The following is a 15,236-nucleotide window of genomic DNA, read 5'->3' as shown; positions in this document are numbered from 1 at the left end:
TTGCAGTTCTTTTTGCATACATCCTTGTTGAGCCATTTCTTTAATGGAAATAAGAAGGGAAGCACACAGAATTGGTGGTCACTGTGCTGGTGTCCAAACTACAAGGGCAGTTTGTGGGGTATTCCCCCTAAACAGTCTGTAGGGTATCCCAAGGTGTCTTGATCATTGAACTTGGGAGATTTACTAGAGTCCTTGCTCCAGGCATTCATGAGTTTTTGTTCTTGTGAAGCCAGGTTGTACCCAGTTTATAAGGAGCACTTGGGTGCATAAAGGTCTAGATCTACCTGGTTGGATCCTGACGTATGATTAGACTGTAGTCTCAATGTTCACCCAGACTTGGGAACTGGGCAGTGCTCCTGGGCCCCCGCAGGTCACACACACTCTTTGGGAATGGCTCCAATGGGAGTCTTACAGGGTCAGTGTTTAACCCGTATCTTGTAGTCTTTTAAGCCTGAGGTGGAACTGCAACACCTTCCCCCAGACTCCCACAGAGCTCCTTCCTACAGCCTTGGAGAAACCAAGTCAGGTTCATGTGGGTTTGGAAAACTGTAGCTGCTCCTGTTTTGCTATTCTCTCTGAAACGATTGGGAATCTATGAGAAGGGAATGAAAAAATGTATAGGAAAAGTAGCTCAAAATGTTTTATCAACCAATATCTTATGTATCAGTTCAAATAAAGAGTCAGGTGTATTAAAAAAAAAAAAAAAGGCAAACCAATCAATCTTCCCACTGAAGTATCTAAAGCATAACATGTCTAGCAGGGTTTTTGGTCTAATAAAGGTTGTTTTACTTCTTTCTATCTTCAGTTTTCATCACAGGAATGCAACTCCTGAATTTGAATGCACTGTGCTCCACTTAAAAACCTGCTGTACCCTTTCAACCTTGTAAAGATTCTGCTTTTGGATTGGCTTTGCATGCTTCCCCATTTGCTGGGAGCAGCTTAGCCCACGTTGGTTACTTAAATAAAAGAACAATATAAAGTAAACAGTCTCAGATATTGTCGTCCTTTGTAGGCTGTGTGAAATCCCTAGTTAAGAAAAAGATTAGCCAAAAATTTTCATATGGGGAAGTGACATGATGTGAATATATGCTTGTCACTTTGATCCCAACTAGTGTAGGAAAATAAAACAAAATTGAGCTAGCCTTATAGTATTTTTCAGACTCTTTTTAGCCTGAAGTCCTTCTCCTTTTTCTCACAAACCACTAGAATTTAATTTGGGTAGTTCAGCAAACCTACAGTCAGTGCAGAATTGATTTATAGATGCTGCTATTAAAAGCTGATTATGTGCACACGAAACAAACTGTGGAGCTCAATTAATTAGAATGCCTCCTTCAAAGACTCTTCTGCAGGAGCTGGTTTTATAATTCAGTTCATACTCTATGTTTAGCTTCAGATGCACTTCAGAAACTCAAGAGCACACCCTTTGCTAAGACAAGTTATCCATTCCATTTAATAACTGTTTGTTTTTATTGTGGACTGGAAAACATCTGTAATGAATGGCTTGTCCTAAACCGTATTTACATGTAGTCTTTTCACTGTGCAATTCAGTACGCTGCTGGTGCTGTGTATGGAAGTTTTCCTGCTTACCTCCAGTAACTTGTTCATGGCTGCTTCCAACACCTTTTTTTGGGGGGGTGGGGGGGGAGCTCGGCTAGTAATAGCTGGATCAGTTGCCTGATACAGTTCCTCGTATGTTTGCATGAACGCAGTTGTCACCATAGGGATGAGGAGAAGGAATTAAAGGCTGGTGGCAGAGCAAAGGGTAGAGCCGCCTCTTTCTGCAGCACCAGTTTAGACTGATGGAGGTGCCTTTGGACCTGTGGAGTGAGTACTGTTGAAAGTTAAGACTTACTGTATAGTGTAGTAATTATTATCTCATGAGCATGACTGAAATAACAATGTCTACACTTCACGCCTCCAGGAGACACTTGTGTGGCTTTGGCGTTTGCTGCAAAGCTCTGACTGCAGATTGTCTCTGAGAGGGAAAATGCATCCCAATTGTGATGGCTGTTGCAAGCATAGGGTGGAGGCAGCCACTAAGTTTGTCCTCTGAAGGGCTGAGTTCCTGTGGGTCTTATGGTCAGTGGTTTTCTTCACTGGGTTTTCAGATTGGTTTGCAATGTTAGATCTTAAAAGAGTTGGTTTTCTGTGCTGGTGGCCAGCTGATCACCTCATCACTAGATGTTGCAGCTGAAGGTTGACCACCACCTGCTGTTTGTCTGTGTCCTTGTAAATCCTTATCCTTGCCAATCACGGTATGAGTTAATTCTCCCTTCCTCCAGCCTCCTTCCCCCAGTCTGCTGTGTTGTTTTCAGTACTTTAGCTAACTTGCATGTCTCAAACTAGCCTCATGTGTTACCACATAAGCGTTATTCCTTCTAAAGGCATTTCCGTGCTATAACCTTTGACTTGAACCAAGGAGTGCAACATGCTTTGAGTTTGGATTTTTGTTTCTTTCATTGTCACTTTGCACTTCATTCTTCTATAAATTAAAGATGGAGTGTTGACACTAGGGGTTTGTGAGTTGTCATGGTGTGGTCAAACCAAACACATGCAATATTCTAGGAAAGTAAACCCAATATATAGGCATCATGGCTAGAGACAAATTTCTCATTCAAACTAATAGTTCTTTCCTTATTTTTGCACTCCACTATCAAAAGATTTATGCCTTTGATTTTGTGTATTAGAAATGTTCACAGTATGAGGTTTTTATGTAACTGTTGAGAAAGCACAAATTATTATCTGAGATATACCAGTTTGATTTTTTCAAGCTATTATGGAAGAAGTCCAGTTCCAGTAAAGTATTTTCCTTGGGTCTTAAAATGATTACTAGAAGCCAAATGTCAAGAACAAGCCTGAATCAGTATTTATTGAGCACAGCTGGTGATCTATCAAGCACCTACTGCTAGTGTTCAAAGGCAATTGGAATGAGGGATTTGCAGTTGTGTTAGTGTAAAAAGAATGGATCTAATGGATCAAGGACCTTTCAGTGGTCTTTCTTTAAGAAATCCACCTGGTGCCTGCCCTGAGCAAATGGTGCTGTGCTTCATCAGAGTAGTAATAATTCAAAAGGCTGTGTAGCTCTTTGGTACAGCAAGTATGAACTGACCTTTTTGCAAGACCAAAAGCGAGTGGCCATGTGTTTTTGCAATTTAATATTCTAGCAGTTAATGTGACAATAATCTTAATATATAGGCTTCCAGCATGAGCTAATTAGGTCTTGATACTTTCATCTGTATACGAGAAGGTATTGTAAGGCCATGATGAATGATTATAGGGTACCCAGATAAGGTTTTGTAGATAAAAGGATGGAAAACTCTCGTCCAACCTAGTGATCGGGTAATGATTCACAGGGGTGACATGAGTAGACTTCAAAAAAGATTCCTCTCTTGTGGGCGTAGAGGCAGCTCTGTGTTTCCCCCTCCTTGTTTCCTTGCTAAACCACAGGCCATCTGTAGCACAGTGTTTGCATCCCAATAGCTCCAATTAGAATAAAAGTGCATGTAGGAGGGGGAGATAATTATTTATGTGTGATTCGAACTGGCCTTGTATAATGGTAGGGCTGTTATGCATATACTTTCTTTCATCAGTTGCTAATGAGAATATCATAGGTATTTGGTAGAAATTAATATTTCTCTCTAATTGAAAAGTTGTGGATTTTATTTTTGTTAAGTAAGCATAGTCTCTATGGACTATTTTCCACTTCCAGCACAGAGCATTTATGTTTTCCACTGGTAGGATGTGATAGTAGTTAAAACTAGGAACGATGTAGAGGGATATAGGAGAGGGTAACTGGGACAGAGAGGCACCCTAGCATTTTCCAGGGTTCAGAGCTGCGCAGGGAAAATCTGGATTCTTGGAAAAAGGTAGTTGTTCTGCATTTCTCATGTTCCTTCTTACTACCATTTCATTGTCTTGAGGGAAACCTGAAAGAAATCCATCGGAGATAATGGGAACAGAACAAGAACAGCCAGGGAATTTTCTGCAATTCTGCTATTTCCCACAATTCTGACATGACTTTCTTTTTTTTGTCTTGCTTGACTTTTTTCCCTACAACCCTCTTCCTATCTCCTGTCTTCCCATTGCATTCCCATTTGATATGTATATCTCCTATCTTTTCCTGCTGCCATATTAAACCATAAATATTGTGTGTCCAACTCCAATATACATCCATGGAAACTGATAGTATCTATTCAGTACCTTCATGCCTCTATAGATTCCTCTGTGCTCACTCTCTAAGTCGGAGTGAGACTGAAGTGACCAGACACAGAAGTTGTTGGATGAAGGACCTATGCAGCTTCTTCACTATCACATTCACATGGATGTGTGCTTTATCAGCCCTGTATAAATGGCAGGGAGGTGAGAGATGATGATGTGGCAATCATCTTCATAGCCCTTTTTCTCCACCCTTCCCTTTTCCCCTAGCAACTCCTGCAATGTTTCAGGTGAGGGGGAATCAGCCTGAATGAATGTGGCTGAAAAAGCATGGGGTGTTCATGGTGTACACTCTATAGGCTTGGTTTCTATAATCTCATTGTCTACTGAAATCAAAGTGAAATATCTCTACCAAGAAAGTTTAAAAGAAGTATAAAAGGTTGTTGGAGGGACAAGAGTGTTGTTACAAAGTAGTAACAATTATTAATATGTATGCAAGATGACTTCCCACATTCCAGTGGTCTCAGCTTGCTCTGGGTTTTGTTCTCCCACTTTTATTTAGTTTAAGTTGCACTGCTCATCCTGACTGAGGCTTCTGAGGCTGCAGGCCCTTCAGGCAGGGGAGCTCTGGCCCTCAGGGCAGATGCTCTTTTGACTATGCACACAAGCACACAAATATAGTTTGATTATACTTTGTCAGTCATTAATCAAAAAGAGATTGTTCTCATTTCAGTGTAAACATGTAATATGTTTGTGGGCCCAAAAGCAGACTCTGTAGACACTCTAACGATAATGAACCTGCAATAGAAGAAAGAGGACGTTGGCTGAGCTTTCTAAGCTGAGAAACCTAGCTCTCCCCCATGGCAAACAGAGTTGGAGGAGGTGCTTTGCATCTAGGAATTGGACTCTAGGCTTTTAATTGAGTTCCACATCTGTATTTTCTTGTGTTCTTCTGTATCTTGGTAGGAAAGCTGCTGCTGAGAGCTGCAGTGGTGAGGATCCTGTGATCGTGATTAGAGAATATGTTCCTTGTGTGTCCTTCCTCCACTCTGTCTCTTGGGAGTAGGTTGTTTATATTGCTGGAAATTGTTAATGCAGTTAAACTATCTTCCAGCATGCAAACCTATGTCATTCCACTCTGTTAGTGTCCCTTGGCTAAAAATGAATGCTTTGATGTAATTGTATGTGAGTTGCCTTATGATTTTTTAACAATTCCCTTAAAATACCGTGGATGTCTGCTCCAGTGAGGGAGTTACTCAATCCACAGTAGGAAAGACATGAAGTTTCACAAAATAAAGCTTTAAATGATCTTTTCTTTCCTTTTTTTTTTTCTTTTGGATTCCCCTTTGTAAAAAATGAATCAAATTCAGCCTGGTGTGACACAGTGCAGGAGCTTGGTTAGGACTTCAGGGTTGTACAGGTTGTTGCATTTCTTAAACACATATTAAAAAATATTCCTGGTCTATAAACCACAATAAACTGTTTGCTGTTAATACAGAGTAGCATCTTTATAGGTACAGCTTAAAGAATAAACCTGTTTTTAAGAACAGCAGTGTAAGCTTACTTGAGAGCTCAGCTCCAGTGCTGCCAAAAGAAATCACAGTTTCTATTGCAGTTAGCTCTCTGCTACTGTTGCTGTCACTGAATTAGTGTCCCTGAGTTAGAGCAGGATGGTCAAATTGCAATGACAAGAAGCCTGTGAATTGATTTAGTTCTTACACAGTTGATTACACACGCTAATGAATTGATTTTGTGCATTAAAAATATACATTAATTTTTTTCTAGCATAATGTGTTATAGAGAACCTTGGGAATTGTTTTTCTAGCATTTGACATCTTATTTTATAAATTATCTGTCTAGAGGACTTAAGGTTGGTCCTTTTTATTTTCTATGCATGTTCCTTGCAAATTCAGCAGAAACATTGCTTCAGTCTTGGCTATATGTGGGGTTTTAAAAGCAAAATCTTTATTGTGTGTTTGCAATTACTCTAACAAATGTCCTTGACATCCTGTGCAAGAAGCAGCAGCAACATACTGCATGACTGCAGTATATAGTGATTAATTAGCGACAATATATTTTGAAAGATGGTGATTTTTTTAAGATAATTTATAACTATTACTTAAAGCTGAGTAAATGGTCCCTAAAGAGATGCTACTCTTTGTTTTCTTTTGTTTCGTTTTTTTTGGTTGTTTTTTTTAAAATTAATTGTGCATAGCTATTAAGCATAACATTTTTGTAGAAGTCATTAAAAAGTTGCTCAGGTCACGCTTCACAGCTTAGGCTCATATCCAGTGTTGTCACTCTGTGCTTCACTGCTAGTGAGTCCATATTTTGGATGAGATATTAAAGGTACCATCTGGCCATCCATGGAGAAAGTAAAAGAGTTATGACCCTGTCTTAAAAACACGCCCCCCCTCCCCCCCCCGAATGGGTGTCCTAGAAAATGTGTTCTCTTTCATTGAAATGGCTCCCATTGCATGTAAAAGCTCGTGTTTAAAATACTTTGGTCCCAGCTTTTGCCTGTCTGTTCAATTGTGCTCCTCAGAAGTAGCTTGTGATTTTGTAAACTCTTTGAGTTGAGGATGTAAAGTAAAAGAAGATTTTATACTGAGTGTTTTTCTGTTATGTTTTTATTTTTTTTTTAGATACTTCAAGAAGTGTAAAGGCATCTCCAGAAACAGCTGAAATCTTTTTTCAGAAGTTAAGAAATAAATATGAATTCACAATCCTGGTGACCTTAAAACAAGCCCATTTGAATTCAGGGGTTATTCTCTCTATTCATCATTTAGATCACAGGTAAGTACTGCTACCTGTATGCTAGTTAATGAAAGTAGATGTATTTATGCAGTCAAAATTTGAACATAAATTAGGGCACAATTGTTGTGTATCAGGTCATTTTCAAATATTTATAGTGTTCGGGTAGGCATATTGTGCAGATTCATAAAAAATCGCAAGTCCAAATCGGCCAAGGGAAGGTGGAATAGCTGTTACTCTTTAAATGTCTCTTGCCACAAAGGGCATGAAAAGCCAGCTCTCTCTTGTCGTTCGTAACCGTAAGGACCAGATGCTCAGCTGGTGTAAAACTGTCATGTCAATATAGCTACACTGATTCACAAAGCCTGGCCCTGTATGTCCACCGCTTCACCAGTTGGTTTTTAACACTGCAAGCAGTTTAAAAAAAGCAAAAAAATCCTCCAGTTATGGGCTTACACCTCCCATGAATGGCAGAGCACTTTACTCAAAATGTTGTCAGCCTTAAAAAACTAAAGTGAATGACACAGAGCATTTAAGGATTATTCCTTTGATGGGATAACGACTGCTAGAGAAATAAGATATTCTTTATATATCTGTCTGAGTAATGGCTATTAAAGATAACCGCCCTATGATTCTGTGACAGAATAAAAAGGAGTTTTAAAATGTGCACTTTCTAAGCAGTCATTAGCACAAGCAACAGATGATCTCTGCTTTAGGTTCGTAGTCCTTTTTATTTTCCTGTGTACAATCCCATAATTCTTTCTTGATAGTCTCACTACAAAGCAGAAAAAAAAAAAAGAGAAGGTACAGAGAAATGTTCAAGCAAAGCAAAATATCTGTTTCTTTTTCATGAGTGTACAAGTTTTCATTAGCAGGCATGGCGTCAATTATTTTATGCTGGAAGATGGTGCAATTCTACTTTAATTCTGTTTGCCAGAGGTCCCATCTTCTGCAATTCACCTATTTAAAAAAACAAAAAGAAAAGAAGAAGAAAAGGGAAAACATTCCCAAGGATCATTATACCAAGTTTATAAAACCATCTTTAAACCTTGCAAGGGAGTGTTTGAGTGCCTCCTGGATGATGCTTACTGATGTTATATCATAGGAAGAGCCAAGGGGCTTGTCTGTTGACTGTTACCTACTTCTCATCTGCAGGAGTGAGCACTGTGCAAGGGACAGAACTGGGCAGCTGTAATTATTGAGTTTTGTACTCAGACTGTACCACCATCTGTGCAAATCGTCCTAGATAGAAAAGTTTATTCTGTCTCAAATGAGAGAGTAGGTCTGCAGGGCCAGCTGTGCCCTGACAAAGCTTGTTTCTACATTTGTAGGAAGAACATGGATTGGTTGGGCTACTGATAGGGCTAACGCAACTGTATTTGAAATTTCAAAATGAGAGATGAAACCTTCATGTGCCAAAATAGTTGCAGAGGTGGGCAAAGAGGTCACCAATGTGAAACTCTCAGACTCTGGAAAAGAGAATAACCATAGCATTTCTGAAAGGAGGCAATGCTTGCTAGAAAACCTTTCCTTGCCTCAGGAATGGCATGAAGAAAGAGGCATGCCATGGAAGCTCAAAAAAAAGTGTAGTATAACTGAGCAAACTCAACAAACATTAACTTGGAGAGTGGCCAACTGGGAGAAAACACTGCCACTTAGTGAACATGAGGAGTGATAGAAGTACAAAAAAATAATGTGGAATGAACTTTCATTGAAGGATTGCAGAAGAATTTGAGGTATTGTTTGGGAAAATAATTAATTCTTGAAGTGAGTAAGGCTGGGCAAGTAGACCCGCCATTGGTCTTATGGGAACAAGAATGCATTAAATTGATTCCGTCCAGCCATAGCAAAGAAAAGGAAAGGTTAGAGCAGTGCTGGTGTCCAGGTCGCGTGGCCGTACAAACGTAATGCTGCTTATGTCATTTGAACCTGGTTCATCCATGTCATCTGCCTATGCCCATATAAAATATGGTTGTAAAAAGGTGACAAACAGGACTCCGAAAATCCTATTATTTTATATCGGTATATTTTTAGAGATGGGTGATTAGATTTTTAACAATATATTGATAACATTTATACTTTTGCAAGAAATTGCTCTCCTACCTTACATATAACAATTAAATTATTGTTACATTTTCACCATCTTCTGTTTATCTGCAAATTGGAATCTGAACTGTCTAACTGCAATTGAAAGCATTTGTCAGGATTTCTAGCTGAAATCTAGCTGCATTATGTGTGTAGGTATTTTAACTGTGGATGCATAACTTAGCGGCATTGCTGAGTGTTTTTGAGGTCCTTTTTCTCTTAACTGTGGAAACTTTTAGTACTCTTATTCTAATGTTATAATGTTAGAGGTATGAAAAATGAAGATAATACCCAGTTCACGCCTTGCTGGAAAAAACCTCGTACCACCATTTTAGCCAGTGTGACCTCTTTATCTTACTATATCCTCTTAAGTGATGCCTAGTGTTTACAGTTTTTCTATAGGGATGTATACTTTAAGTTTGTTTTTGGGGTCTCCTTGTAAGCCTTTGGATAATCAAAGAGGAAGAAAAAAAGCCTTCTAGGTTATTTAGGCAAATAGAGTCACTCATCAGGTCAGCTTTGGATGAAGCAGCTAAAGAACAATCTACTTGTGAATTTTTCATTGCTTTCTTTGGGAGAATGTTAGGTAATCTGTTTAAAAAGAAACTTGAATAATTTGTTTTAAAAACGTTAGGCCTAATCTGATCCCCTTACAGTCAGGGAAAATCTTTGTTATCTTCAGCAGGTGTAAAATCAGTCTCAACAAAAGTATGGCCAGAAAGAACTTGATGTGCCCTTAAGTTTTTAATAAACACATTCTGGTCTATTCTGTGCTAGGATGTACAGAAAGATGTCTGTGTGCCATCGTAGTGTTTGTTCAATTTAATTGTGCTAAAGTGAGGGCTGACTTAGGTGTGGATAGTACTGGAATTAGGCTATCATCTCTGAGTCTCCTATAGTATCTCTTACGGTTTTCATTTTCTTTTATGATGAATGACAATAAAGACAAGAGAATGTAGAAGTTAAAAGGAAGCATTGGGATGGGTTACATTAAATAATTGCTTCTTCAGTGCTGGATTTGCATCTTTCTGACCTTGCCCACTTCTGACCAGGAACTTGTCTGTAACAGTCCTTTAGTTCTTAAACAACTTCTTGTGAACTCTCTGTCACAGCTGTCATCCTAGTAGGTAGAAGTAGCAATGCCAGACCTGACTCCACTCCTTTGCACCAGCTTTAGCCTTGTATAGCTCCTCTGATGTCAGAAAACTTGCGCTAGTATTGACCTGCTGCCTTGTGGGATAGAATCATACCTGACTATATTCTTAATTTACAGAAGTCAGTACTAGCTCTTACTTTTCTGCAGTGAGGAGTGGAATGGTGGTAAGGAAGGCTGGACATGGCAGTAACTGAAGGATATAATCAGTCATCACACAAGTAACGTTTCATATGTTTTATTTTACAGAGGTTTCATAACAGCTAATGGTTCTAGGGTAAAAGTATTTCTAGGGTACAAGAAAATCAAAATGTTTGTTTAAAAAGTGGAAAAAGGTATGTTCATTTATTCAGTGGCTTGGGAAATATTTTATGCATTTTTGAAAATAAATCAGAGTAAAAACTCATCCTCTCTTGCATAGGTCTAGGGAGTTTGGTGCAAATATGCTAATTTACAACAATTGAGGACATTTCCTAAATTGCAGTTACTTTTTTAATTTTACAGTTTTCTTTAAAACTATATACTCAAAATAGTTTACATGATTCAGAGTTTACTCATTCAGTCTGTGTTGTCTAGTTTTATGGGTTTTTTTGTTCTATTTTGCTGGTTTCCTTTTGAGGAACATTAAAAATGAATACTTCCACTGCGATACGGTCATGCAACTGCTTAAGGCTTTGAGTCTTAAGAAGTTGACAGGACTGCTCTCCCAAAGTTTCCCTTCTAACGTCATGTGGTGAGTGCTGTCCCTGGACTATCAGATAGATGCAGAAGTTCTCCATGTAAATCTGAGGCTTGAGCATTTGCTGAGGCTGGGCTGTTGCTGTCACCATAAAAAGTAGCTCCTGAAAGGATTTTCTGCAGATATGGTCATCTTTTTCTACTCTATTGAATGCTTTTATTTTTCTTTTCCTAGTTGAATATCAAAGCTGTCTTCCCCTTTTATAATGATTATGTTTTTCTCTAGTATTTAATATATTCATATCTTTTAAAACTGATCTTAAAGTGAAAGAATCTGAAATGATACCTGTAACTATCCCTTTCTAATTTGCTCCTATTGTTCCCCAGAGGTTGCTTTTTTCCCCACTGACTGAGCAGTGGTAGTTTTGGGTACAGCTTGGAAGTGATACTTTCCAGAAAACTCTTTTGGTGTCAGGGAATCCAAATTGCACATCACTGATCGTTCAGATGAGTTTCAGGCAGCTGAATACAGATTTATGTATGGCATATATCTGAAAGGTAGAAGTTACAAACGTTTTCTTAACTTAAGAGGATCACCTTGACCACAAAGTGTCCTGCCTAAAATGCATTGTACTTTACAGTAACAAGGTAAATATTTTGAATGATGTTAATGAAGTGATGCTTTAAGTCTGAGTGGAAGCACTGTTAAACACTGACTGCTGTATGCTTGCTCTCAGCCTTCAGTTAAGCTGTATTATCCTCCTTATTTCACTTCTGAATTTGTCTCAGCTTCTTCTTGATGGAAGAATCAGCAGAGAGATGACTTTAATCTGCAACAGGGTTGTAATATATGTTAGGTCTCACTATTCCATCATATATTTTCATTTAATTGGCAACAGTGGAGTGATGTGATAAAGCTTTTTCCTCCCTTCATGGTTAGATGGCTTTATGCAACTAATGTTATATTCGTATCTCTTGAGATACTGTGAATTAGGGCCCTTAAAGGATGAAATCACTGGATCATAGTTTAACCATTCTTTCCTTCAGTTAATGCTTTTTATATTCTGAAATGGAGCACTGAAATCAATAGGATATTGTGGACAGGCATTCCCTACACTTAATTGTGTATCTCTACTAATTTATTCAATTTCTGCCTTACTTAGCATTTGTTTTCACAGCTGTTGGTGTCTTGTGATTATCTGCTGTCAAATGGGCTGTACTGTACAGCAGTTTCAGACCTCTTTCGGTGTCTAGGAGGAAATTTGTCTCTTGCAGATTTATCCATACAGGGAGATAAGTTGCCAGAGGTGAACTCCCGATGCATGAATTTTGTTCTATCATTTGACCATTGTATTAAAATAGAGGTGGAACTGTACGTTCCCTGCTTTTGATGTATGAGTATCTGTATTTCTGGACTGCAGTGTGAAGTCTCCTCTTCTCTCCAACACCACAAAATCTGCTGCAAACACATTACACTGAGAAAAACTTTCAATATTTACCACTTAAGCCAATACTGTAGAGTTATGTTGGTTTTGCTTGACGGGTGCTCTCCCCCTCCCCATCAATAACTTGCAGAGCAGGCGGTAGGTAAGAATAACACGGGATTAATTTTCAAGCATTAAAGCTGTATGTGGCTGTTCCCTGTGCCAAAAGAAGTAGTAGTTTATTTCTGCCTTTTAAACCACTTTGTTATATTCTTTGCTGGAAGAGTGGAGGGTTGTAACGTACTGTATTTTAATTTTTTTTGGTAGTAAATCTTAGTTGCTGTTTCTTACTATTCTGACAATAATTATGAACCCTCTTAAATTTGTTCATAGCAATCAATTGCTTTTGAATTGACTTCCTCTAGTGATTTAAATCTCCTCTGGTGTCAGCTGCCTTCTCTTTTGATGCAGTTTGCATGTTTCATCACAGGTGCCAAAAGAAAAGGTATTTTCTTATATTCATTCACTGCTTTTCTAGTGCGTGAGAAGATTCTGCAGGACAAAAAATTCTCTGTGTAGCCACTGACCATTTGGCTGGGCTCTTGCCTCTACCCCAAAAGAGAAAGGTTCCTTGTTTCTGTTGATTTGGGAGATTAACTTCCTCGAGTGTGTGGTTGGACAGAAATATTTGTAAAGCAGCAATTTTGTGTTATACTCAGTTTAATGTCTTCATGACATTGGGGATGACGTGTTTCTTTAAGTTGGTTATAAGGGATGTTATTAAATTGATTGATGCCTTGTCACTATTGCTTGGATTTTTTTGCTCCAGTTTAGTTTACACTTTGTGACCAAAAAAAAAAAGAAAAAAAGAAAAAAATTGCCAATAGGATGTAAATTCTTGTAATGCACCCACCTTAAAACCACCTTCCTGTAACTTCTGTTAAATCAAGTCAGGTTGGCCTGTCTGCTGATGTAAATCATCGCAGTGCCAACTAATCCAGGGTGATTTGGTTGACAGTTTGTTACAAAATGCTCATATGAGGCCGTAGTTTGAGTAGAGACTAGTGACAGACCTACTTGAATAAGAGACAAAAGATTTGTCCCTGCCTAAGATGCTGAAAACCTCCACTGAAATAGTTGAAATGTGAGTTTTGACAGATAGCGTTATTCTTCTACTATTGTTTGAAAGGGTTTCTGTTAACAAATAAATAACAAATAAATAACAAATACATCTGTATTCTGTCAGGGTAGGAAACAGGAAGAGTTAGGTTAAAACTGGCTTTTGCTTTTACTTATATATGTATTGGGAAGTTGTTTATTGTATTTGCAGTCCTCTTGCTCTCTGTGGAGAAACTTTGTCAAGAAAGGGAGAGAGAAGCATGGTTTATGCCATTTGTTTTTACAGTGTTTGATCTGGGAAAGTTTCTTCCCTCCTTGCATTTTAGCAGAAAAGGAAGCTTCAGATAGGCGAGATTGATACTAGTGGGGCTGTGTGATAGTGAGAACAAAATGGGAATAAATATATTGATAAATGGGGTTAGTGAGAGAGATGGGAGGCATGAGAGCAATTGCTCAAAGGCAAGAATTGTGTTTCAAAAAGTATTTCCTGGTTTGGGAATTTGATCTCATATTCACATGAGACAGCATAGACAATGTACCATAATACCAGGTTTGAATTTTTGCAAGTCCAAGCCAGCACCTCTTGGGAGAATAGCTCTTCTCGGACTGCTTCGGGGAGCTTGGTGGGACCTCAGCCCTTGCTTCTAGCTCCTGCTGAGCTCCTGCAAGCACTGTGGGAAGGCTGGCTGGGAGCCTCGCCTTGTCATCAGCAGTAACATTAGAGGGTCCGAGATACCTTGATCCTGTGATGACCAGGGGGGCTTTTGGATCATAGCGCTAAGCTCAGCAGAAGCTATGCAGACTCTGCAGGTGGGGAAGGCAAGATTTTGCTGATTTAGGGGCATAGCTGAGCTCAAAGTCTGGGAGGTGAGCAGAGAGATCGCTCGGGTGAGAGGCAAGTTCTTGCCTTCAAAGCCAGCAAAGTCTTCCAGATCACAGCAGCCCCACTGAAGTCAGATGAGGGGCTGCAAGATGTTGACAGAAACAAGATCTTATTGACATATATTTTTCTCCCACATGCTTTATTAGTTTGAGTCAGGTACAGACATGGTGTCTTTCTGCTCTTCCAGTCATCTGTTGCCTGGCTGTTCTCTCCCATGAATGTCCCGATGTCGAGGGTGTTCCTCGCTGCATATCCCCGCATGGGGCTCTGTCTCCTGTGCACATGAGGAATGCACCTTCCTCCTCTCCAGCTGTCCTCCATAGCTATCCGGTGCAATGAGCAGTCATCATGCTGGAACAAAGCTGAAATGGTTGACCTTTTTTGTGGTAGAAGAAAATAAACAGCAGAAGAGATGTAAATGCCAGAATGATCAGTAGCTCGCTGGCTGGGGTGCTTCAGAGGCATTTTCCTCGCACCGTTAATCTCTGCTCTGCCTGATTTGGAGCAGGGACTTGAACTTGGTTCTTTTCCATCTGAGACAAGTGTCCTGAGGAGTGTCATTCTCTTCCCCCCCCCGCCCAATGCAGTAAAAAGCTTTGTTGGCAGTGCCTGGCCAGGGCTATGTTAGTAAACCAAACAGTGCCCAGGCCCAGGCTGGAGCACTGGCCTGCTGTTGTCCATTCTGCATGATTGTTAGTATCTTCCTTGGTATGCCTTCTTCTCCTGCAATTAGCACCCTTGCAGATGATATCAGGGCAGGGTTTGTGGAGTAGCATCGGCCAGGGACTGCTCCCAACAGGCTATGTGGAAAAAAACCGCCCATTTCAGGGGAAATGTGGGAGAGAGCACCCATATGGGTGTGAGTCGTAGTGGAGCACCACTGTTAATATTTGTCTTCAGGGCCAGGGAATGGACTTTGCTGGCTTTATTTATATAGTACAGGCATAGGACTTGAGATCAACTTACTGAATTTAGGTTGTTCTTG

At 39.5% G+C, this 15,236-nt stretch overlaps 1 protein-coding gene across 1 annotated transcript in view; it reads left to right on the top strand.

Annotated features, from left to right (window-relative positions):
• NELL2 (neural EGFL like 2) overlaps positions 1-15,236 on the top strand; it is a 162,056-nt gene that overhangs the window by 18,818 nt on the left and 128,002 nt on the right. The window contains exon 3 of the mRNA XM_072876150.1: positions 6,801-6,951. Coding sequence (XP_072732251.1) covers positions 6,801-6,951 — 151 coding nt within the window. The remainder of the gene's footprint in view (positions 1-6,800; positions 6,952-15,236) is intronic.

Source organism: Ciconia boyciana, chromosome 1 (assembly GCF_034638445.1).
Source record: "Ciconia boyciana chromosome 1, ASM3463844v1, whole genome shotgun sequence".
NCBI classification, from domain to species: domain Eukaryota; kingdom Metazoa; phylum Chordata; class Aves; order Ciconiiformes; family Ciconiidae; genus Ciconia; species Ciconia boyciana.
Note: the sequence above shows the minus strand (reverse complement) of the source record. Positions and strands in the feature narration are given on the sequence as shown.